Raw genomic sequence first — 24,916 nt, forward strand, 5'->3', positions numbered from 1 at the left:
AAACAAAGTTGTCCTATTGGTAATTTGACAATGCCTGCACCCATGGCTCCGAACTAGACTTGTATGTTGGGCCTGACCAGTAAATGACCCCTATTTATTTTGGGGTCATCAGGTCAACGGTCAAGGTCACATGACCTTGAAGGCAATCTCGACAGTTCCTGGACATATGGTAATCAAATTTGACAAGAAGGTTGGGCCTGACTAGTTGATAACCCTGTTGATTTGGGGTTTCTTCAGGTCATAGGCCACGGTCACAGTGACCTTTAACAGAATAAGTTAGCAAAGCTTCTCGTGGTGATATCTCAACTTAGCCTGGACCTGTGGTAATTAATCTTGACTAGGGAGTTGGGCCTGAGCTGTGAAGGGGTTATCGGGTCAAAGGTCAAGGTCACAGTGAGCTTGAACGCAAACAGCTTGTATAACTTAACACTGCCTGCACCCATGGCCCTAAAACTTGACTTGGAGGTCCATGCAATCAATTGTCCAAATAATCCTGACAACATTGCGCTCGGGGGGGGGGGGGCATGATGTTTGACAAACATCTCTTGTTATTCATAGATTTACTAATTTTCGTTCGTATACGTAACCTAGTAATTCAAATATTTGAAAAGGTTGCACCAAATGTGTGATCTCATGGATTAATATTACTTTCGGAATGTGTTTTTATTGCTAATGAAAATGTATTTCGGTTATGCGTCCCAAAGTCGGACAATAACAATTCAAGAGATTCAAGATTTATTTACATAACATTCAGATATAGTATTTACAGATGAAGTACTTAGTATGTGTTTATACATATTAAACAATAAGCAATGAATGTGGATTATTTAGATTACATACATATGTGATAAGTATTTTCAATGGCCGAGAGTGTAAGATAGGTTCATCCCGACCCGAGCGTAGGCTGTTTTGCAGAAGCGTGGTTAACCGGTATTCCGTTAAACACCCTGCGCGAGGGTCGGGATGAACCTATCTTACACGAGCGGCTATGGTAGATGCTTTTTCTCCCACCTCAGTTAAAAAAATGTATTGGATTTTTTTTTATGCGTAGTGAAATGGATATGTCATGGATAAGCGCACAGTGAATGACATTATGTTAATAGTCAAATCGGTCTTCAAATAATTCTGAGGAGAGTGCATCATTATTTCTTGAATGGTATGTAAGCACTATTTATGGTGCCATTTGAAGCGAGAAATATTTAATTAGCATTCTAAATATTACCACAAAACAAGGTTTCCATATTGCTACAGACGACGGTCTTCAACCAGCGAGGTAATTGTGTGATGACAATAAAAAAGGAGTTCCATAAGGGGTCTTGTTTCATCTTGGCCCGTGGGCAAGATTAGAATTTTTAGCATGGTTAAATTTTGGATCTACCTATCTGAGGTGGGAGAAATATATTATCTTCCATAAATATTAACAATACAAATTATACGAATAGTTACGTGAAATCAGACACTTCTTATCTGAATATAAAATTCTTTCACATTCTTTACCTTGGTTCCAGTCAAATATATCGTATTTTTCTGTAAAACACATGTGTAATGTAACAATGTCGCTACATGTAATTGAAAACAATTTAATTGAAAACAAAATTGATAATTTTCCAGCAATTCACACATTTATTTCTCATTTTGTTTTTATTATAAAAATTTATTTGAACAAAGTATTTCATTATCAATTATAATCATAAGAAAAAAAACATGATATTTCGCCTTGATTTTATGAAAAAACATTCTTAAAATGTTCGTCACTTTCTGTTTTTAAATACAAAATGACGTCTCATAAACTCACTCCACAATTATGACGTCTTCTAACCGGATGTGATGTCACCATCTATATTCAATAATTAATGGTATTTTAGTTAAATATCAGACAATCTAAGTTTTTGTTTATGAAGATATTAGTTTGTTCTGTGCTTATTTGTTTTCTTGAATTGATATATTTACACGAAAGCTTCACCAACTTACAATAATAATAGTGATGATTACATAAATCCTAAAGTTCCTACATTAAACCACATATACAAAATGAAGGAAGCCTTGGAAAAAATACTTAACATCTGAATTATTTGCAAAAATATTCTTACTGAATATTGGCCTTACCTGAATCAAACTAGTAAGATTAAAGCTGTTATATTTATGTTATCGAAATAAAGTCGGTTCAATATCACCTTTAATAATAATAGAATTTTGTCAATGTTTAAAATCGAATTTCTTTTGCTTTAGGTAAGAGTAACTACACAACAATGTATCATATATTTATAAATGAAAATACAGTCGAACCCCGTCGGGTCTTACTCGCTTGGCTCGAATTCATCTTTGGCTCAAACTCGATGTAAAGGACCGATTTCTTTATACTGAAGGTAACCACTCCCGAGGCTCGAAATTTCCGAGTCTCGAGGATTTTTTGCCAGTCCCTGGGAGTTCGAGCCAGAGGGGGTTCGGCTGTATATCTGACGGATAAATGTAACTGTACACTTAAAATCAATCATTTACATATGTACAACATCGAATATCTTTTAAAGTATCTGCATGATAAAAATTAATCATATTCATAAATATAGCAGGTAACTAAACATATTGTAATATGAAATTATAAAAAATAAACATGCAAATTAAGATGATAAGCAAAGTACATAAAAACAAAGAATACTTGAGTAAAGTTATGGCTAACTAAAGGTATTTAGCTGCTAACGTTTGATATTAGGTTCCCTGCTTGCAGTGTATGCTCTGCGGTGCGAACAGGGCTTTAAACAACACAGTTAGCTTACGTGAGCGCCCGTTAGCGTTAACTGAACTCAGTGCTGGTTTAAGACGTAAATATGTTAACTGATTTTTACTAAAAATACATAGTAAACATCGACACTTAAATTTCTAACCAATTTATTATCAAAAATAACTATTTGTATAAAATTTGGCATATTTGGTCTACGTATAGAAAACAAAATATCTACATATAAAATATCAGATGCCAACTACATTCTAGAGAAAAACGATATTCGTCTTCTATGACTTGACATATATAACATTTTCTCTGCTCAAACGTTATAGGGATGGACTTCGTTCATCTTAAGTCTATTTGCATACAAACGTTACCCTGAGCCTTTTCATATTAAATGAGATTAAATAAGGTTAAATCTAAGACATGCTATATTCATATAAATTTTTTTCTCTATTTGAGTCTTCAAATCTTCTAATCTAGATTGAGATAAACTTATTATTTAGTCTCTACTTAACATTTGCAAGAATAATCTTATTGTACTAATTATCATTTGTTCGAAACTTCTTAAGCAAAAACATTACAATATATCTAATTGCCTGGTTAATTATACATATAAACTCGCCATGAATACAATAATGTTGGGTACTTTTACCCTGTCTCATTTGCAATTCCTTCTAATTCGCCTGATTAATAGAATTGAATTGAATAAAGTAGATATACACCATAATTCAAGTTATTATACACTTTTAATATACTGAACTTAATTTTTAAAACAACTTCAGAATAGTACAAACTATTTCGAGTGCCAATCTGCGAATTGTGGTTTTCAACTATACATTTCTACTATTTTTTATCGATTTTAAGTATGTATTTTCCGGATCTAAATTTATTTTTGACATTCTTAAATTGAAATGTGTAGATCTTTATTTTTACGTAGATCGGTGCAAAAGTAACAAAAATCCAGCAATAACTTAAAATATTTCTTTTTCCTTGACTCTAGATTTGAGAAAAGCATCTACCACTGGCCACCGAGGAAGATATATAAATCTCGGCTCTCACAAAATCTACTTCATTGGCAAATTAAATAAGTTGTACTGATTCAAGTTCGATTGCGATGAAATCTGAAATCTGATATGAACCACTAACAGTCTGAGTTTCTGTTTGAAAGGCCATGAAAACGTACCACTAATGGGGATCGAATCCACAACCTCTTGGGTGAGAGGCGGAAACCTTTACCCCTGTATCACTATAACCAAAATGACAGTTTAACTGTACACATTGCATTATTATCCGACAAAGGCAACATACATGTTATCTTAAATGAGCGTGTAGACATATTTTTTCAAATATTTGTCATTTGCACAAATGTTTTCGTCGACTAAAAAGAAGAATCAATTGTTTGTTCATCAATTTGATGTTCAGATTCATCATTAAGCGGTTCACATTCTTCCCTCTCATTTGCATGAATATCATGCAATTCAATTTGTCCTAAAACACCAAACACCTCTTCACCCTCGTCGAAATATTTAGCGGCTAGCTTTCGCCGGTCTTCCGCCTTGGCTGTTTGATAAAGTGCTTCAAGGTCCAAATATTCATGCGTACACTCAAGTTCAATGTTGCCCTCTGATTTTGTAACTCTCCGTCTGGGATTTTTGTCGTCCGTACTACCAAGTTCATTATTGCCTTCAGATTTTGTGACGCTCCGTCGGGAATTACTGTCGACCATTAAGTCTTCTTTCGGACGCACTATTCCTCTTTCGCTGTCATATTGTACGACGCTCCGTCGGGGATTTAATTCACTATGGCTTACGTAGCTATGAATGCTTTGTTTACTCCGTATGCTCCCGCCGCCTGTAGCATAGGGTTCAACATCTGTCGTATCTGACGAGTCAGATGACAGCCTGTTCAGAAAAGGGAGCACTCTCTCTCGAACGCATTGACGACAAATGCAAGGCGGCCGATCTTTGATTTTATCATAGTGATCTGGTGGGTTTTGCTCACAGATGTAATGATAATGATCCATGGTTTCTATAATATAAGAAAATAGTTACAAAATAATAACCATTCGAAATTCAGTAGTACCTAACAAATATCCGCAGTTAGCATCATCAAGATAGAATCACAATATATATGTATTACAGAAGACCCTCTTTACGGCAACTAAAAAATCAATTAACTATATAAAAAAATAGATCTCCGATTTCAGTGCAACTCGTTCGATAGTTATGTGAGGCATAGAAAACAAGTTTACATTTTGTCTTAAGTAAAATTCGAACACATGAGTAAGTACCTTCATTAACATCGGCGTACACGTGAGAGCTCTCCCGTCTTCGAGACCTGGAGGGTTGTTGGCCTGGTGGAACAACAGCTCGAAATACTCGGCGCGGTTGTATGCTTTCATTCTGCTGACTGTTAGACCTGAATATCAAAACAACAAGAATAATGTATTAACCTTTATAGAAGAATAATTCCCCTTTGCATATTAAGTAATTACTATTATGTAAATGTTCATCGTCATCTAATGATGCGACACAAACAACAAAGCATAGGTTTCTTGTAAAACGCAAAAATAATCAAAAGAGCATGTAAACAGACAAGTTAAACCTCAGATGTGATGTGCCTAATAACTTATCCAAATTTGTAATAACCAAACATAAATCAAGTCTGGTATAGTTATTTTTCATCGCGTATTTTACAGTGTTGATTGTAAAGAGAAGCAAGCGACAAAATGTTTTATTATCTTGTAATAGCAGAGTATTATGTTACGTATGTTAACGTCTGGTTTGCTCCCACCATTAAATCATCACGTGTGTATCTAAAGTCTGCCACATTCGATTTTCCCTGAGTGTACTTTTACATTCAAAAACATATCGAGTTACCCATACATGTTATCGCCACTTCCGTCCCTACCTTTTTCGAATCCATAAATAGCAGGTAATTCCGACAACAAGCAGAGACACAGTGAACATAGCTGATATCACTATCAAAGTTGTATTTGACGTGGCGTCGTTCTCTTTCTCGTCTGATATAGTTGTCGTTGTTTGGAAACTGCTGACATCTAAAGAAGCTTGATAAAAACATGGATCATTATAACAAAAATAGAAACGACTGGGACAGCCCCCACTTTCTTACACTCTTTTAATCCCCTTATAACAGGATCAATCTAAAGTTAGCCCTCTTGGAATCTTTTGTAATGTTCTCCTTTTGTACTTTGGCTAGATGAAGTTAGACACTCACACTGTTTATGCTTAAGAATGATGACAAAATGTTGACTGGTAGTCTATTTGATTCAATTTTAATATACTCGTTTAGAATTAACAATTATTAATAATTATTATATAAAAGGGGCTGTACTCCGTATGATAAAATAGCGAAAAATAAAATTGTCGAAAACTGACATAAACTTGGCATCGAAGTGTACAATGCATTGAAACTTACTAACTGAAGTAGCACATAGTTTACAATTTATTTAAGTTTAGCAGTTATTTCGTATATTCCATTAAAAAATATTACTGAGTATGTCTACCAGGTATACTTCATTCCTTATGCGTGATTGGCTAGTCGGTGTTATCACGTGATATTACCGAGGTAGGTGTAAAGCGTTATTATGTCACCCAATTAGAGAAAGCCATCGTAGCTCAGTGGATACAACGCTGGACTGCAATTATGGCGACATGGGTTCGAACCCGGTCTCCGAAACAATTTTATTTTTACATTTTGGTACTTTTTTTACAACTATGATATCAAAGCGCAACACATTCTATTAGATAATTGTCCTGAGATTCGTTACAGAAAAAAAACTTTTTTGGTGCCAATCTGGTGTAGAGTCCCTTTAATTCTGATCACCTTTTTTGTAACAAATGACACTGAAATGCTTCGATAAACATAACGTTGCATTATCAAACTAGCTTTATCTGAAACCATTTGATAAAACCACATATCTTTAATTTGAAAGGCGGTAAATGTTTTGAACATTAGTCTTACCCAAACAGAATATATCACTCCACCCATTAGTACAGCCGTTTATACATTCGCCGGTGGATGAATTACATCGGTTTCCATGTTCGTCACCTTGGCAATTGGCACTGCATTTAGTGTTGCACTTCTTGCCCCAATAACCGTTCTCACATCCAAGCAGACATTCACCGTTAATATTGCATGGAGGATTGGAGGAACTATTGCAGTGACCGCAAGTTGCGTTGCAATAATATCCGTATCTATTTTGATTACAGCCATTCAAGCATTTGCCAGTGTGTCGGTCACACTGCGGGGAACCCTTTCTTTCAGCACATCCTTGGTCACATTTTAGTGAACAATTTTCTAAATACGTTCGTGTACAGTCTTTACAAATTCCATTTGTTTTATTACATATCCCATTTAAACATTTTTTGCAAGTTTTCTCGCAAGACTCGCCAAAGAATCTGCGTTTACATCGACCAAAGCAGCCTTCACTTAAAGTCATGTTTTTCATTTCACAGCGCTTTCGGAGAGCTGCAAACGAAAACAGTTTAACATTATATTATTTTATCAAACCAAATACAGGATGACTGTTTGAAAATAATTAGATGGTAAAAGTAAATGAATTAAAATGCTGATTTTTCTGGCCCAATTTCCATGTTTCTGTAATTCAGATACGCATTAGTTTACAATTCCATCAAGAAGTAACATAACTTTGGCCTTTATTTTCGTTGGAGGCTTTCTAAATGATGAAAGTATAATCCGCCCGGCGATCCCGCTTGCGTAAACACCAATACTTTCTATGGACGCAACAGGTGGTAACACATCATAGTGCATTCGTGATGAACATTTCAGAAATCGGGATCATGACCTCCAAATTCATCACGAATAACACTATTATTTTTATTATTATTCATTTATTTCGGTCAAGATAGTGAATACATGTCATTTAAAAAATTATTCCACAATTTTTCATGAAAGAAAATTAGTAAAATATATAAATAAATATAAGGTGAACATGTGCAAAAACTCATCAATTCCAAACGGACTTAATCAATAGAGCATAGTTCCTAAAAAATTGAGATAATCTAATAATTTTTACTGTTCTGATAAGGTAAGATTCCCATCTACATGAAACATATAACTTTATGCTAGTAAGACCTTTACGGCATATTCAAACAAAAAGCACCAACCAGAAGCTGAAATTTGCCATTACGAAAGAACTGGGAGGTTAAAAAATAACAGATTTTCCTCCCCTAAAACACTTAAAAAACAGACAAACATGCAAACTTCCCGTGTGAATTACAAAGAGGAGCTTAAAATATCATTCCTACCGTTAAAAACCCGTTGAGTAAGACGCGTATTTATCCGAATCGAACGTTTTTTGTTGCAGTATTTCTACTTTCACTTCGAATCACCTTCTTGCAATTTTGACCTTGACCGCGCACTCGGCTATGACTTAAATACACGATGCGTTTTCATTGGACGGCTACAATCGACTTTCCTTGTTTTAATGACGTATTTGGAAAAACATTCAAATGTTGTCCAAAGTGAAAGTAGAAATACTGCAACAAGAAACGTTCGATTTGGATAAATACGCGTCTTACTCAACGAGTTTAATAAAAAAGGTTTACGTCTGTAAAAAATAGCTCCTATATCAAGAAAATATGTAAGTCTTGTCCCAACTGATACCAATATTTAAATCCTTTTTATTTTCCTTTGTATTTCTTTTAAAGAAAAGAAAATAAGCTATTATCTTTATTTGCATTTAGCAAACTTTAAATGCAAATTTTATTGTACGATATGTAAGTATGGCCATTGACTTTGCAAATTGAGTGCATTTTATTATTTTTTGAGTTAGTTTACATCTTTTATGTCTTTGAATTTTCTTCAGAATGTTCACTTAATATGTTTTTTGAAATAAGATATAAGATGTAGGTGAATGCGTTTTTGAAAAAAAGTAAAATATAAATAATTTTGATCATTAATGCTTTAATGAAAACTACAGGGACAAGCCCAGTGGCAAAAATAAACCCTGTTTTAGGGGCAAAGGGCATGGGCCCAAACGACAATAAACTTGAACAACAAACCTATAAACACCACATGCACTAATACAATCACCTAAAACAGACAACAGACAATGAACGTGAGACACAAACCTAAAAACAACACATGCACTAATACAATCACCAAAAACAGACAACAGACAATGAACGTGAGACACAAACTTATAAACACCATATGCACTAATACAATCACCAAAAACAGACAACAGACAATGAATGTGAGACACAAACCTATAAACACCACATGCACTAATACAATCACCAAAAACAGACAACAGACAATGAACGTGAGACACAAACCTATAAACAACACATGCACTAATACAATCACCAAAAACAGACAACAGACAATGAACGTGAGACACAAACCTATAAACACCACATGCACTAATACAATCACCAAAAACAGACAACAGACAATGAACGTGAGACACAAACCTATAAACACCACATGCACTAATACAATCACCAAAACAGACAACAGACAATGAACGTGAGACACAAACCTATAAACAACACATGCACTAATACAATCACCAAAAACAGACAACAGACAATGAACGTGAGACACAAACCTATAAACACCAAATGCACTAATACAATCACCACAAACAGACAATGAACGTGAGACACAAACCTATAAACACCACATGCACTAATACAATCACCAAAAACAGACAACAGACAATGAACGTGAGACACAAACCTATAAACACCACATGCACTAATACAATCACCAAAAACAGACAACAGACAATGAACGTGAGACACAAACCTATAAACAACATATGCACTTATACAATTACCAAAACAGACAACAGACAATGAACGTGAGACACAAACCTATAAACAACACATGCACTAATACAATCACCAAAAACAGACAACAGACAATGAACGTGAGACACAAACCTATAAACACCATATGCACTAATACAATCACCAAAAACAGACAACAGACAATGAACGTGAGACAAAATCCTATAAACAACACATGCACTAATACAATCACCAAAAACAGACAACAGACAATGAACGTGAGACACAAACCTATAAACAACATATGCACTAATACAATCACCAAAAACAGACAATGAACGTGAGACACAAACCTATAAACACCACATGCACTAATACAATCACCAAAAACAGACAACAGACAATGAACGTGAGACACAAACCTATAAACACCATATGCACTAATACAATCACCAAAAACAGACAACAGACAATGAACGTGAGACACAAACCTATAAACAACACATGCACTAATACAATCACCAAAAACAGACAACAGACAATGAACGTGAGACACAAACCTATAAACAACATATGCACTAATACAATCACCAAAAACAGACAATGAACGTGAGACACAAACCTATCAACACCACATGCACTAATACAATCACCAAAAACAGACAACAGACAATGAACGTGAGACACAAACCTATAAACACCATATGCACTAATACAATCACCAAAAACAGACAACAGACAATGAACGTGAGACACAAACCTATAAACACCACATGCACTAATACAATCACCAAAAACAGACAACAGACAATGAACGTGAGACACAAACCTATAAACAACACATGCACTAATACAATCACCAAAAACAGACAACAGACAATGAACGTGAGACACAAACCTATAAACAACACATGCACTAATACAATCACCAAAACAGACAACAGACAATGAACGTGAGACACAAACCTATAAACAACATATGCACTATTACAATCACCAAAACAGACAACAGACAATGAACGTGAGACACAAACCTATAAACAACACATGCACTAATACAATCACCAAAAACAGACAACAGACAATGAACGTGAGACACAAACCTATAAACAACACATGCACTAATACAATCACCAAAAACAGACAACAGACAATGAACGTGAAACACAAACCTTTAAACAACACATGCACTTATACAATCACCAAAACAGACAACAGACAATGAACGTGAGACACAAACCTATAAACACCACATGCACTAATACAATCACCAAAACAGACAACAGACAATGAACGTGAGACACAAACCTATAAACACCATATGCACTAATACAATCACCAAAACAGACAACAGACAATGAACGTGAGACACAAACCTATAAACACCACATGCACTAATACAATCACCAAGAACAGACAACAGACAATGAACGTGAGACACAAACCTATAAACACCATATGCACTAATTCAATCACCAAAAACAGACAACAGACAATGAACGTGAGACACAAACCTATAAACACCATATGCACTAATACAATCACAAAAAACAGACAACAGACAATGAACGTGAGACACAAACCTATAAACACCACATGCACTAATACAATCACCAAAAACAGACAACAGACAATGAACGTGAGACACAAACCTATAAACACCGTATGCACTAATACAATCACCAAAAACAGACAACAGACAAAGAACGTGAGACAAAAACCTATAAACACCACATGCACTAATACAATCACCAAAAACAGACAACAGGCAATGAACGTGAGACACAAACCTATAAACAGCACATGCACTAATACAATCACCAAAAACAGACAACAGACAATGAACGTGAGACACAAACCTATAAACAACATATGCACTAATACAATCACCAAAAACAGACAACAGACAATGAACGTGAGACACAAACCTATAAACACCATATGCACTAATACAATCACCAAAAACAGACAACAGACAATGAACGTGAGACACAAACCTATAAACACCGTATGCACTAATACAATCACCAAAAACAGACAACAGACAATGAACGTGAGACACAAACCTATAAACACCACATGCACTAAAACAATCACCAAAAACAGACAACAGACAATGAACGTGAGACACAAACCTATAAACAACACATGCACTAATACAATCACCAAAAACAGACAACAGACAATGAACGTGAGACACAAACCTATAAACACCACATGCACTAATACAATCACCAAAAACAGACAATGAACGTGAGACACAAACCTATAATCACCACATGCACTAATACAATCACCAAAAACAGACAACAGACAATGAACGTGAGACATAAACCTATAAACACCACATGCACTAATACAATCACCAAAAACAGACAACAGACAATGAACGTGAGACACAAACCTATTAACAACACATGCACTAATACAATCACCAAAAACAGACAACAGACAATGAACGTGAGACACAAACCTATAAACACCATATGCACTAATACAATCACCAAAAACAGACAACAGACAATGAACGTGAGACAAAAACCTATAAACAACACATGCACTAACACAATCACCAAAAACAGACAACAGACAATGAACGTGAGACACAAACCTATAAACAACATATGCACTAATACAATCACCAAAAACAGACAACAGACAATGAACGTGAGACACAAACCTATAAACACCACATGCACTAATACAATCACCAAAAACAGACAACAGACAATGAACGTGAGACACAAACCTATAAACACCATAAAAAACCCATATATTAAATATCCATTAGCTATAGTGTTGAAGAAATCACAACTATAAAACATTTTTTATTATTTTGAAAAGTGCAGAAACAAACCCATTACATAAAGAGAAAAAGACGAAGGGAATTAGCTGGATCCCAAAAACGGGTTTTTTGCGACACACATTGCTGAGTGGATAATTTTCGCGTGCAAACATGAGAGCTTTGGAACAAGAGTTAAGGTTTAAAAGTAATATATATCGATTAATCAATGTGTACAAGGGGTTAAACGATAATAGAGAACTGCTTAACATTGATCGTTGCCTCTAAAATATCGACAATAATCGATTACGATATTTTTATCTCTAATAATTATAAATTACTTTCTTTCAGCAAAATCCATATAATGACATCCAGAAAAGAAGTTTCTTATTAAAAGAATAAGACCATATCAATATTATCTTTAAATTATGACCAATTAGGCTAGCATTGTAGTTCCAGTCTGCCGAATGATTCAGAAAGTCATTTTTATAAATATTTAAATAACAAATGTACATGTAGGCAACATATCTTTTTTCTTTAAAAAAAACATCAGTTTCGTATATGAAATTGAAAATAAATCGACTTTGCACATACGATTATTTCCGATAATCGATAATGTTTTTTGTCTGAATTTCAATCCCTAAATTGTACCATTTATTCTTTGCCTGATTGGGTATTGTATTATTTTGTCAGCTTTTTACCAAATTGAACCTGATTATTTTCCCGCAGTGTTTAAAAAAAGACTTGTACATCTTGCATTCTGACTTGTACATGTTTTATTCAGACTTGTACATGTTGCGTTCTGTCTTGTACATCTTGCATTCTGACTTGTACATCTTGCAATCTGACTTGTACATCTTGCAATCTGACTTGTACATTTTGCATTCTGACTTGTACATCTTGCAACCTGACTTGTACATCATGCAATCTGACTTGACTTGTACATGTTGCAATCTGACATGACTTGTATATTTTGCATTCATATTTGTACATGTTGCGTTCTGACTTGTACATCTTGCAATCTGACTTGTACATCTTGTAATCTGACTTGTACATCTTGTTATCTGACTTGTACATCTTGCAATCTGACTTGCACATCTAGTAATCAGACTTGTACATCTTGTAATCTGACTTGTACATCTTGCGTTCTGACTTGTACATCTTGTAATCTGACTTGTACATCTTGCAATCTGACTTGTACATCTTGTAATCTGACTTGTACATCTTGTAATCTGACTTGTACATCTTGCATTCTGACTTGTACAACTTGCATTCTGGCTTGTATATCTTGCATAATAACTTGTACATATTGCAATCTGACTTGTACATCTTGTAATCTGACTTGTACATATTGCAATCTGACTTGTACATCTTGTAATCTGACTTGTACATCTTGAAATCTGACTTGCACATCTAGTAATCTGACTTGTACATCTTTTAATCTGACTTGTACATCTTGCAATCTGACTTGTACATTTTGCATTCTGACTTGTACATGTTGCAATCTGACTTGTACATCTTGCAATCTGACTTGTACAACTTGCAATCTGACTTGTACATCTTGCAATCTGACTTGTACAGCTTGCAATCTGACTTGTACATGTTGCATTCTGACTTGTACATGTTGCATTCTGACTTGTACATGTTGCATTCTGACTTGTACATGTTGCATTATGACTTGTACATGTTGCATTCTGACTTGTACATGTTGCATTCTCACTTGTACATGTTGCATTCTGACTTGTACTTGTTCCATTCTGACTTGTAAATCTTGCATTCTGACTTGTACATCTTGCGTTCTAGCTTGTACATCTTCCATTCTCACTTGTACAACTTGCAATCTGACTTGTACATCTTGCAATCTGACTTGTACATCTTGCAATCTGACTTGTACAACTTGTAATCTGACTTGTACATCTTGCAATCTGACTTGTACAACTTGCCATCTGACTTTTACATCTTGCAATCTGACTTGTGCATCTTGTTTGTACATGTTGCATTCTGACTTTTTCATCGTGCATTCTCACTTGTACATTTTGCATTCTCACTTGTACATTTTGCATCCTGACTTGTACATCTTGCAATCTGATTTGTACATCTTGTAATCTGACTTGTACATCTTGCTTTCTTACTTATACATCTTGCTTTCTTACTGGTACCATTTACATTCTTTCATTCTGACTTGCACATCTTGCATTTTGACATGTACCACTTGCATTCTGATTTGTACGCCTGCAATCTGACTCGTACATCTTGCATTCTGACTTGCACTTTTTTGGAATCTGGCTTGTTCATCTTGCAATCTGACTTGTACATCTTGAATTCTGACTTGTACATCTTGCAATCTGACTTGTACATCTTGAATTCTGACTTGTACATTTTGCATTCTTACATGTACATCTTGCTTTCTTACTTGTACATCGTGCGTTCTGACTTGTACATTTTGTATTCTGACTTGTACATATTGCAATCTGAATTGTACATCTTGCATTCTGACTTGTACAACTTGCATTCTGACTTGTATATCTTGCATTCTGATTTGTACATTTTGCATTCTGACTTGTACATCTTGCATTCTGACTTGTACATCTTGCAATCTGACTTGTACATCTTGTAATCTGACTTGTACATCTTGCAATCTGACTTGTACATCTTGTAATCTGACTTGTACATCTTGTAATCTGACTTGTACATCTTGCAATCTGACTTGTACATTTTGCATTCTGACTTGTACATGTTGCATTCTGACTTGTACATCTTACAATCTGACTTGTACAACTTGCAATCTGACTTGTACATCTTGCAATCTGACTTGTACAGCTTGCAATCTGACTTGTACATCTTGCATTCTGACTTGTACATGTTGCATTCTGACTTGTACATGTTGCATTATGACTTGTACATGTTGCATTCTGACTTGTACATGTTGCATTCTGACTTGTACATGTTGCATTCTGACTTGTACATGTTGCATTCTGACTTGTACATCTTGCATTCTGACTTGTACATTTTCCATTCTGACTTGTTAATCTTGCATTCTGACTTGTACATCTTCCATTCTCACTTGTACATCTTGCAATCTGACTTGTGCGTACAAGTCAGATTGCAAGATGTACAAGTCAGATTGCAAGATGTACAAGTCAGATTGCAAGTTGTACAAGTCAGATTGCAAGATGTACAAGTCAGATTACAAGTTGTGCAAGTCAGATTGCAAGATGTACAAGTCAGATTGCAAGATGTACAAGTCAGATTGCAAGTTGTACAAGTGAGAATGGAAGATGTGCAAGTCAGAATGCAAGATTAACAAGTCAAAATGGAAAATGTACAAGTCAGAATGCAACATGTACAAGTGAGAATGCAACATGTACAAGTCAGAATGCAACATGTACAATGTTTGTACATGTTGCATTCTGACTTTTTCATCGTGCATTCTTACTTGTACATTTTGCATTCTCACTTGTACATTTTGCATCCTGACTTGTAAATCTTGCAATCTGACTTGTACATCTTGTAATCTGACTTGTACATTTTGCTTTCTTACTTATACATCTTGCTTTCTTACTAATACCATTTGCATTCCTTTATTCTGACTTGCACATCTTGCATTTTGACATGTACCACTTGCATTCTGATTTGTACACCTGCAATCTGACTCGCACATCTTGCATTCTGACTTGCACTTTTTGCAATCTGACTTGTACATTTTGCATTCTGACTTGTACATGTTGCAATCAGACTTGTACATCTTGCAATCTGACTTGTTCATCTTGCATTCTGACTTGTACATTTTGCATTATTACATGTACATCATGCTTTCTTACTTGTACATTTTGTATTCTGACTTGTACATTTTGTATTCTGACTTGTACATATTGCAATCTGAATTGTACATCTTGCATTCTAACTTGTACATCTTGCAATCTGACTTGTACATCTTGCATTCTGACATGTACATCTTGTAATCTGACTTGTACATCTAGTAATCTGACTTGTACATCTTGCAATCTGACTTGTACATTTTGCATTCTGACTTGTACATCTTGCAATCTGACTTGTACATTTTGTATTCTGACTTGTACATCTTGCATTCTGACTTGTACATTTTGCATTCTTACATGTACATCTTGCTTTCTTACTTGTACATCGTGCGTTCTGACTTGTACATCTTGCATTCTGACTTGTACATATTGCAATCTGAATTGTACATCTTGCATTCTGACTTGTACATCTTGCAATCTGACTTGTACATCTTGCATTCTGACTTGTACATCTTGTAATCTGACTTGTACATCTAGTAATCTGACTTGTACATTTTGCATTCTGACTTGTACATCTTGTATTCTGACTTGTACATCTTGCAATCTGACTTGTACATCTTGTATTCTGACTTGTTCATCTTGCATTCTGACTTGTACATCTTGCATTCTGACTTGTACATCTTGTAATCTGACTTGTACATCTAGTAATCTGACTTGTACATTTTGCATTCTGACTTGTACATCTTGTAATGTGACTTGTACATCTAGTAATCTGACTTGTACATCTTGCAATCTGACTTGCACATTTTGCATTCTGACTTGTACAACTTGCATTCTGACTTGTACATTTTGCATTCTGACTTGTACATCTTGCATTCTGACTTGTACATCTTGCATTCTGACTTTTACATCTTGCAATCTGACTTGTACATCTAGTAATCTGACTTGTACATCTAGTAATCTGACTTGTACATCTAGTAATCTGACTTGTACATCTAGTAATCTAACTTGTACATTTTTTATTATGAATTGTACATCTTGCATTCTGACTTGTACATCTTGTATTCTTACTAGTAACACTTGCATTCTTTCATTCTGATTGCACATCTTGCATTCTGACTTGTACATCTTGCTTTCTTACTAGTAACACTTGCATTCTTTCATTCTGACTTGCACATCTTGCATTCTGACATATACCACTTGCATTCTGATTTGTACATCTTGCAATCTGATTCGTACATCTTGCATTCTGACTTGTACATCTTGCATTCTGACTTGTACATCTTGCATTCTGACTTGTACATCTTGCATTCTGAATTGTACATCTTGCAATCTATCTTGTACATCTTGCAATCTGACTTGTACAACTTACAATCTGACTTGTACATCTTGCAATCTGACTTGTATAACTTGCAATCTGACTTGTACATCTTGAAATCTGATTTGTACATCTTGCATTCTGACTTGTACATCTAGCATTCTGAGTTGTATATCTTGCAATCAGACTTGTACATCTTGCAATCTAATTTGTACTTGCAATCTAAATTTTACATGTTGCATTCTGATTTGTACATCATGCATTCTGACTTGTAGATTTTGCATTCTGACTTGTACATCTTGCATTCATCTTGCATTCTGACTTGTACATCTTGCATTCTGATTTGTACATCTTGCAATCTGATTTTACGTCTTGCAATCTGACTTGCATATCTTGCATTCTGATTTGTCCATCTTGCATTCTGATTTGTACATCTTGCAATCTGATATGTACATCTCTCAATCTGACTTGTACATTTTGCATTCTAATTTGTACATCTTGCAATCTGATTTGCACATCTTGCAATCTGTCTTGTACATCTCTCAATCTGATTTGTACATCTTGCATTTTTATTTGTACATTTTGCAATCTGATTAGTACATCTTGCAATCTGACTTGTACAACTTGCAATCTGACTTGTACATCTTGCAATCTGACTTGTACATCTTGCATTCTGACTTGTACATCTTGCATTTTGATATGTACATCTTGCTTTCTTACATGTACATCTTGCTTATTTGAAGATATATATTCAATTCAGTTTATTTTTCAAACTTGATGCTAATATGTGTGTTTAAATTCGCGTAAAATAGTTTTAATCGATTATCAATTCTGAACAAACACTTCATAGCAAGCCACACAACTCCTTTTGGGCGTAATTTCAGAAAATTGTACGTAAATAGACGAAAACTATCGACATAAGTGAGCCAGAAAGTAAGCTAAAAGATAGCTTGAGTAAAAACTTAGATTAAAGTGACACTCTTATTTAAATTTAATACGTACACTTGTATAGCAAACATAATTTTTGATTGATAAACCTTTAACTACTTACTAAATAGTGCATTTATGAAAAATATTAATTACCGATTACAATATTGTAACCATGTATTTAATAGCTGAAAACGCAAAAATATTAAATGATTGGTGAGTGCTAAAAGATTAACTATGACTATCGTCTTATAAGGTAGAAATACCGTCTTTCCTGCTCCTTTCATTCAAGTTATACTCGGTATCTTTCATAAAAACAATTGTTTTCCACATTAATTCACCCTTTTCGCTATATTAAAACAACTGTATTAATTGTGATAAATCATACGTGGGAGAAAGAGTGTATCTTTAACCACGATTAGAAAATTAAAAATAAACTTTCACGAAGCTAGCAATGCAGTTGCTCGAATAACAAATTCAGGATGCAACGAAGCAAGATGTACTCTACAAGTAAGAAAGAAAGATGTAAAAGTCATAACGCAAAATGCCTTTTTTTGGCAACAATACCCTTAATAATAGTAAAATACATTTAACATTGACTAATAGCTATGCTTTTTATAAAGCGTGTTTGATTATTTTTTTTTTTTTGTGGCTGCATCCTTACAAGACAGAATAATGTTTCAGCATTGACATAGGAAACATGAAATACGTAAAGGTTATATTATAAATTTAAAATATTTGCGACAATTATAAACCGAGAGTACCGTCGCAAATACAATTATCCGTAAAGTATTATTGGTTAAAGACAGTATATTTTAAAAATAAAAATTGTATAACAAGTAGCATTTGTATTGCTTAATATATTTGCACTTAAAAGTTTTCAAATATTATCAACAGGTTGTCCGGTTAGCGCAGTCGCTTCACAACAAAGCTTCCATCGTTCGATTCCCTGCCTGAGCGTATGTAAGTTTGGTTGGTGGTCACCAAGGTAGACAAATGTGTTTTCTCCGGGTACTCCGTTTTCCCTTACAAGACAAGGTTACTCTCTCGCACAACATCGCGCCAATGAGATTGATTTAGTAACAGTTCATCTAACTTTCATCCAAATCGTTTTAAAACAAAGTTTAAACTACATGTTAGACGGTCGACAGAGATGACTTACTGCAGAAAAGAGGAACTTCGTCTTCTCCGTTAGCACAGTGATTGTTACCATCACAAACATAGTTCGAATGGATGCACATCCGGTTACAGTTGCAGAAGTAGAAGCCTTTATGACGACATGTTTCCATGGCTGTAAAAAAGAGGAAAATGGCAGCATCGAATGTTACAAATGTATGGAATAAAGTTATGTGTTGTACGCAATAAAGTTATGTGTTGTACGCAATAAAGTTATGTGTGGTACGCAAAACCTTATTTGTTGTACGCAATAAACTTATGTGTTGTACGCAATAAAGTTATGTGTTGTACGCAATAAAGTTATGTGTTGTACTCAATAAAGTTATGTGCTGTACGCAATAAAGTTATGTGTTGTAGGCAATAAAGTGATGTGTTGTACGCAATAAAGTTATGTGTTGTACGCAATAAAGTTATGTATCAAAACAAGAATACGAGTATCATTATCATTTGATATAGAAGTGATTTTAAATGGTATTAAATACTATTAACGGTTAATGATAACAACTTCAGCGTTGAATTTATTTGCGACCATTAAAAACCGAATATTACATCGCAAATTCTGGCAGAAAATATAATTATATATTACGAATAGCAATTGTCACGCTCATTGTTTTAATCTACTTACAATGTGCACTGCATTATTATTATTATTATTATTATTATTATTATTATTATTAGGATGATTGTAATGAAATGAAGTGAACGTCACGATATGATTTTAAGAGATTGGAGGAGATTCATCTTCTTTGCTATAACAGTCAATATTTCCGTTACAAACGTTATCACTGCGGATGCATTTCTGTGAAACATTACAGAAAAACCGGCCTTTTTCAAGGCATACTTTCATGGCTATAATAAAGAGGAAAATGACTGCGTAGAATATCACAGTTGTACGCAATAACATTGTGTCAAAATTGAAATGCATTTAGCATTACCTTTCGATATATACCAATTTTAATGGTCTTAAATACTTATTTGGTTCAAGATAATCCTTTCAACCACGTACCTATTTTTGTCCATTACAAACCGTATATACCGTCGCAAAATCCAGTATTAAATAAATGTATCTATAACCTAGGGGATTTGGCTATATTCTTGAAACAAGTGACAATCTGCTCTTCATTATTATTATTATTATGATTATCATTACCAACACATACAAAAGATGGTCGACAGACATGACTTACTGCAAGCAGGGGGAGTTTCATCTTCCCCTTTAGGACAGTCAGTATTTCCGTTACAAACTTTATCTTTGCGGATGCACCTCTGTGAAACATTACAGGCGTGAAAGCCTTTTTTAAGGCATACATCCATGGCTGTAATACAGAGGAAAATGGCAGCATCGAATGTTACATATCTATGATATAAACTTATTTTTTTATGTGTTAAGATAGGAATATATGTATCATTACCATTCGATAAATACTATTTTGATGGCCTTAAATACTTTAAACTGTTCGGGATACCCCTTCACCGTTGAACCTATTTGCGACCGCAACAATACTTTTAAATACCGTCGCAAATACTAGTATTAGATATAATCATAAACTACGAATAGCATTTGAATCAACTTTCAATGTGAAGTGCAATATTAATATCATTACCAACACATACAAAAGATGGTCGACAGACATGACTTACTGCAAGCAGGGGGAGTTTCATCTTCCCCTCTAGGACAGTCAGTATTTCCGTCACAAACTTTATCTTTGCGGATGCACCTCTGTGAAACATTACAGGCGTGAAAGCCTTTTTTAAGGCATACATCCATGGCTGTAATACAGAGGAAAATGGCAGCATCGAATGTCACATATCTATGATATAAACTTATTTTTTTATGTGTTAAGATAGGAATACATGTATCATTACCATTCGATAAATACTATTTTGATGGCCTTAAATACTTTAAACTGTTCGGGATACCCCTTCACCGTTGAACCTATTTGCGACCGCAACAATACTTTTAAATACCGTCGCAAATACTAGTATTAGATATAATCATAAACTACGAATAGCATTTGAATCAACTTTCAATGTGAAGTGCAATATTAATATCATTACCAACAGATAAATAAGATGGTCGACAGAGATGACTTACCGCAGGCAGGAGGGGATTCATCTTCCCCTCCAGAACAGCCATTATATCCGTCACAAACATCAGATTTGGAGATGCACCTCCGTGAAACATTGCAGTAAAACTGACCGTTTTCGCGGCATTTCTTCATACCGATTATATATCCTTTATAACAGGATCAATTTCAATATTTGGTTTGAAATAAATTGGAGAATTTAAAAACCAATGAAACTTTTAAACAATTCATATTAAACATTATCAAGGCAAACTCTTCAAGCGGGAAAAAAGAAACTGTGCATTATGAGAAATCTGTCGCTAAAAAGTTGTTCAATGAGTACATGCTCATTACCTCATCTATTTGACATATACATGTAACTGTGATACATAGAGGTTCGTGACAGTTTTCAAAATTAATTTCTCTTCGAAAAATGGGTTATTTAAAAACGATTATTACTTGGCGAAGCACATTTTCCGCAATTGGGTTAAAGAAGCATATTAACTCTGAAATGGAATTACAACAATTTTTTTTTTTAATATACCAAAAAGGATGAATAAATGTCAAAAACAATGGTTCTAATGAGGGATACCGAGTTTAATTTGAAAGAAAGGTGCAGAAAACGGTATTTCTACCATATGAAATGATAGTAGATCACAGTAAATATTTTAGCATTCACCAATCATTTAATAGTTTTGCGTTTTCATCTAGTAAATACACGATCATAATCTAGTTGTAAGTAATTAATATTTTCCAAAAGTGCATTGTTTAGTAAGTAGTTTAAGGTTTATCACTCAAAATGACTTTGTATGTTTGTTATACATGTGTTTGTATTGATTTTGAATAAGAGTGTCACTTTAATAAAATAAGTTTCGTGAGCCTGTTAAGCTTAGCTGTTGGAGCCGCATAACATGTTCTAAAGTAAGTAGTAGGGAATACAGCAATGTAATTTACCCGGCCACCAAGAACCAACTGTCATCCACGTCTGCCATATCTGCAATATCACGGAAAAAATAAATGCTTTAAACGGAAAATAATTAATCATAGTTGGAAAAATATGAAGCTAATGCGCCCTGATATTTATGTTTAAGTCCCACTATCGGCTTTGGTCAGTATATATGTTTATGTTCACGAATACAGGCACACATTTCTGCTTTCCTTAGGACATTGAATGGTTCATATTAACATGTTCCCTCATTGCAAACTATTTTGACAAAAAAGGATAATTGTTTTCGAAATGATGTTAACATAATGACAAAAAAGGATACTTGTTTTCGAAATAACGAAATAATGTAAACATTATTATGAATCGAACACTTATTCAAATGATATTAATCGACTTCATTGACTACGATCACTTATTAACATGATTTTTATCAAACACTTTTTGTAATGGTATTTATCGAGCTCTATTGACGAATTAAATAACAACTTTAGATGGCTTGTTAACACTGTTTACAATATAAACGTTTCATTTTTTTAAAAATAAATTTATGTGAAAAGAGGTAAATTTACCTTACGTTTGTAATAAAGATCAGATATAGAATGTTTAATCGTAATGTGTCTAAGTACAGCTTACAATGAAAAATTCAACTTGTTGATAATAAAATGATTTATTTTATATCGGAGTTAAATGAAGGGTAAAGTACTGGTTGTTCAGAGCTGCATTGGCAAAGAGAGTATTCATTTCTGCTGTACGGCCACACCAAATTAATGTTTTGTTCCTCGGAATATGATATAGATTAGTTATAGAGACCGCATTCAGAAGCATTGTTTGTGTATCTAGGATTGTTACTTGCATAAATAAGTTGCTATTAACTACATCAATGGGAAGAAAGGAAAATCAGACAATGAACATTTTTTATGGGTCGCAACATGTGAACTAGGATTGATTATATAATGTTTTATATCAAATGTATTTGAATTTATTATACAGGGATTAAATTAGATTGCCCGTCATTATGTACATTGTAATCATTATATGTAATAAGGTCGATACCATCACTTTAAGTACAATCTACATCACAGTGCAATTCATATTTTAAAACTTCTACACTACTGTTACGGCGCTTTGCTTCCTAAGTTACTTATTCACGAAGAAATTACTTAATAAACTCTTACCTATACTTGATATTGTCACAATGTGTTCATCTACGTCTATAACAATTATTCGACGGCAATGATTTAGTGTATGTACTTTCTGTTAGTTTAAACCGAGATAAACTTTAAGCGGTTAACAATTATGAATTGATCTTTCTTTTCAATTTTCGGGAATACAGGGAATCGGGGGCGGGGCGGGGGGGGGTATTTTTATATTAATATAAAACACACATGTACACGGAGTTCTTTGCTTTTATTGTAACTATAGCTAGGAGACCCAGAACCTATAAGCCAGATGACGATTAACAGAGAAATTCTTGCCATGGCCTTAGCGCTGTAACAATGACGATCGTGTATAAGTTGTGCTAGTTTTGCGCTGAGCGTCTCTAACCCCGAAACACCCTTCTATATTTCTGCATTAACAGTTATCATCAAACCGAAATAACAGATTGTAATACAAGAATACCTTGCAAAATAGACGGGAATTGGGGAGTATAATGGATAAACGTCATCGACCGCATCGCTTTAAATTCCAAAGTGCTCTAACTACATATTTTCCTATGTTGAAACAAAAGAGTTTAAAGATTTTGGGTCCTAGATCTGTATTTCTTTATGAACATTCTTTCAACAAACGTTGTAATATGGCTTATTTATTTGTTGGTTTGTATAATAAATTTTAGCAAAAAAAAAAATAGAAAAAAATACATAATTGTTTCAAGCAAAATAAATAAGATACACAAGAACACTTACGTTTATGTTAAAATCAATGAATTTATTAATGTTCGAACAGAGACAAGTTTTGGTCAATAGATTGGCATATTCGTACTTGCTTTAAATTGTTTTATTAAAGTCTGTTCTAACTTTTAGTCATTTTGTATTCAGCGATATAAATTTTATATTTGACCCCAGAAAAACACTTAAAACAGTCTGGAACCCAGGCATTGACCGATTAATGCATATTATATAATAATTTCAAGCTTACAATTTACATTCGCAAATTCTGGGGAAACAAAATCAGTCGGTATTGGCGGAGCATAGAGTTGCCTGCGTTAAATAATGTTTAAATGAATAAAACTTACAATGAGACAAAAATATATCCACTTCATCGTTTCTGTTCAGAAGAAGGTTCACTGTTTAATATTATTGTTATATTTTAACTTTATAATTTCAATTTATAACGCGCAGATCAAATACGTCTACTGAAAGAGCTGATTTCTGCAACCAACTAATTATGCAATTCAACAAACATTTAAGGAAGCACTCATCTAGCTACTGCATCCGT

The 24,916-nt window shown here is 34.2% G+C and overlaps 1 protein-coding gene across 1 annotated transcript; it reads right to left on the reverse strand.

Annotated features, from left to right (window-relative positions):
- Positions 1-718: 718 nt before the first annotated feature.
- On the reverse strand, positions 719-24,916 carry LOC128236599 (multiple epidermal growth factor-like domains protein 10). Its single transcript, XM_052951573.1, has 10 exons — positions 24,714-24,916; positions 22,489-22,528; positions 21,564-21,704; positions 21,110-21,238; positions 20,656-20,784; positions 19,455-19,583; positions 6,710-7,216; positions 5,636-5,792; positions 5,016-5,143; positions 719-4,753 (listed from the first exon to the last, which is right to left on the reverse strand). The coding sequence occupies exons 1-10, from the start codon at positions 24,738-24,740 to the stop codon at positions 4,104-4,106; spliced, it is 2,037 nt and encodes a 678-aa protein (XP_052807533.1). The 5' UTR covers positions 24,741-24,916; the 3' UTR covers positions 719-4,103.

This window comes from Mya arenaria, chromosome 1 (genome assembly GCF_026914265.1).
Source record: "Mya arenaria isolate MELC-2E11 chromosome 1, ASM2691426v1".
NCBI lineage: Eukaryota > Metazoa > Mollusca > Bivalvia > Myida > Myidae > Mya > Mya arenaria.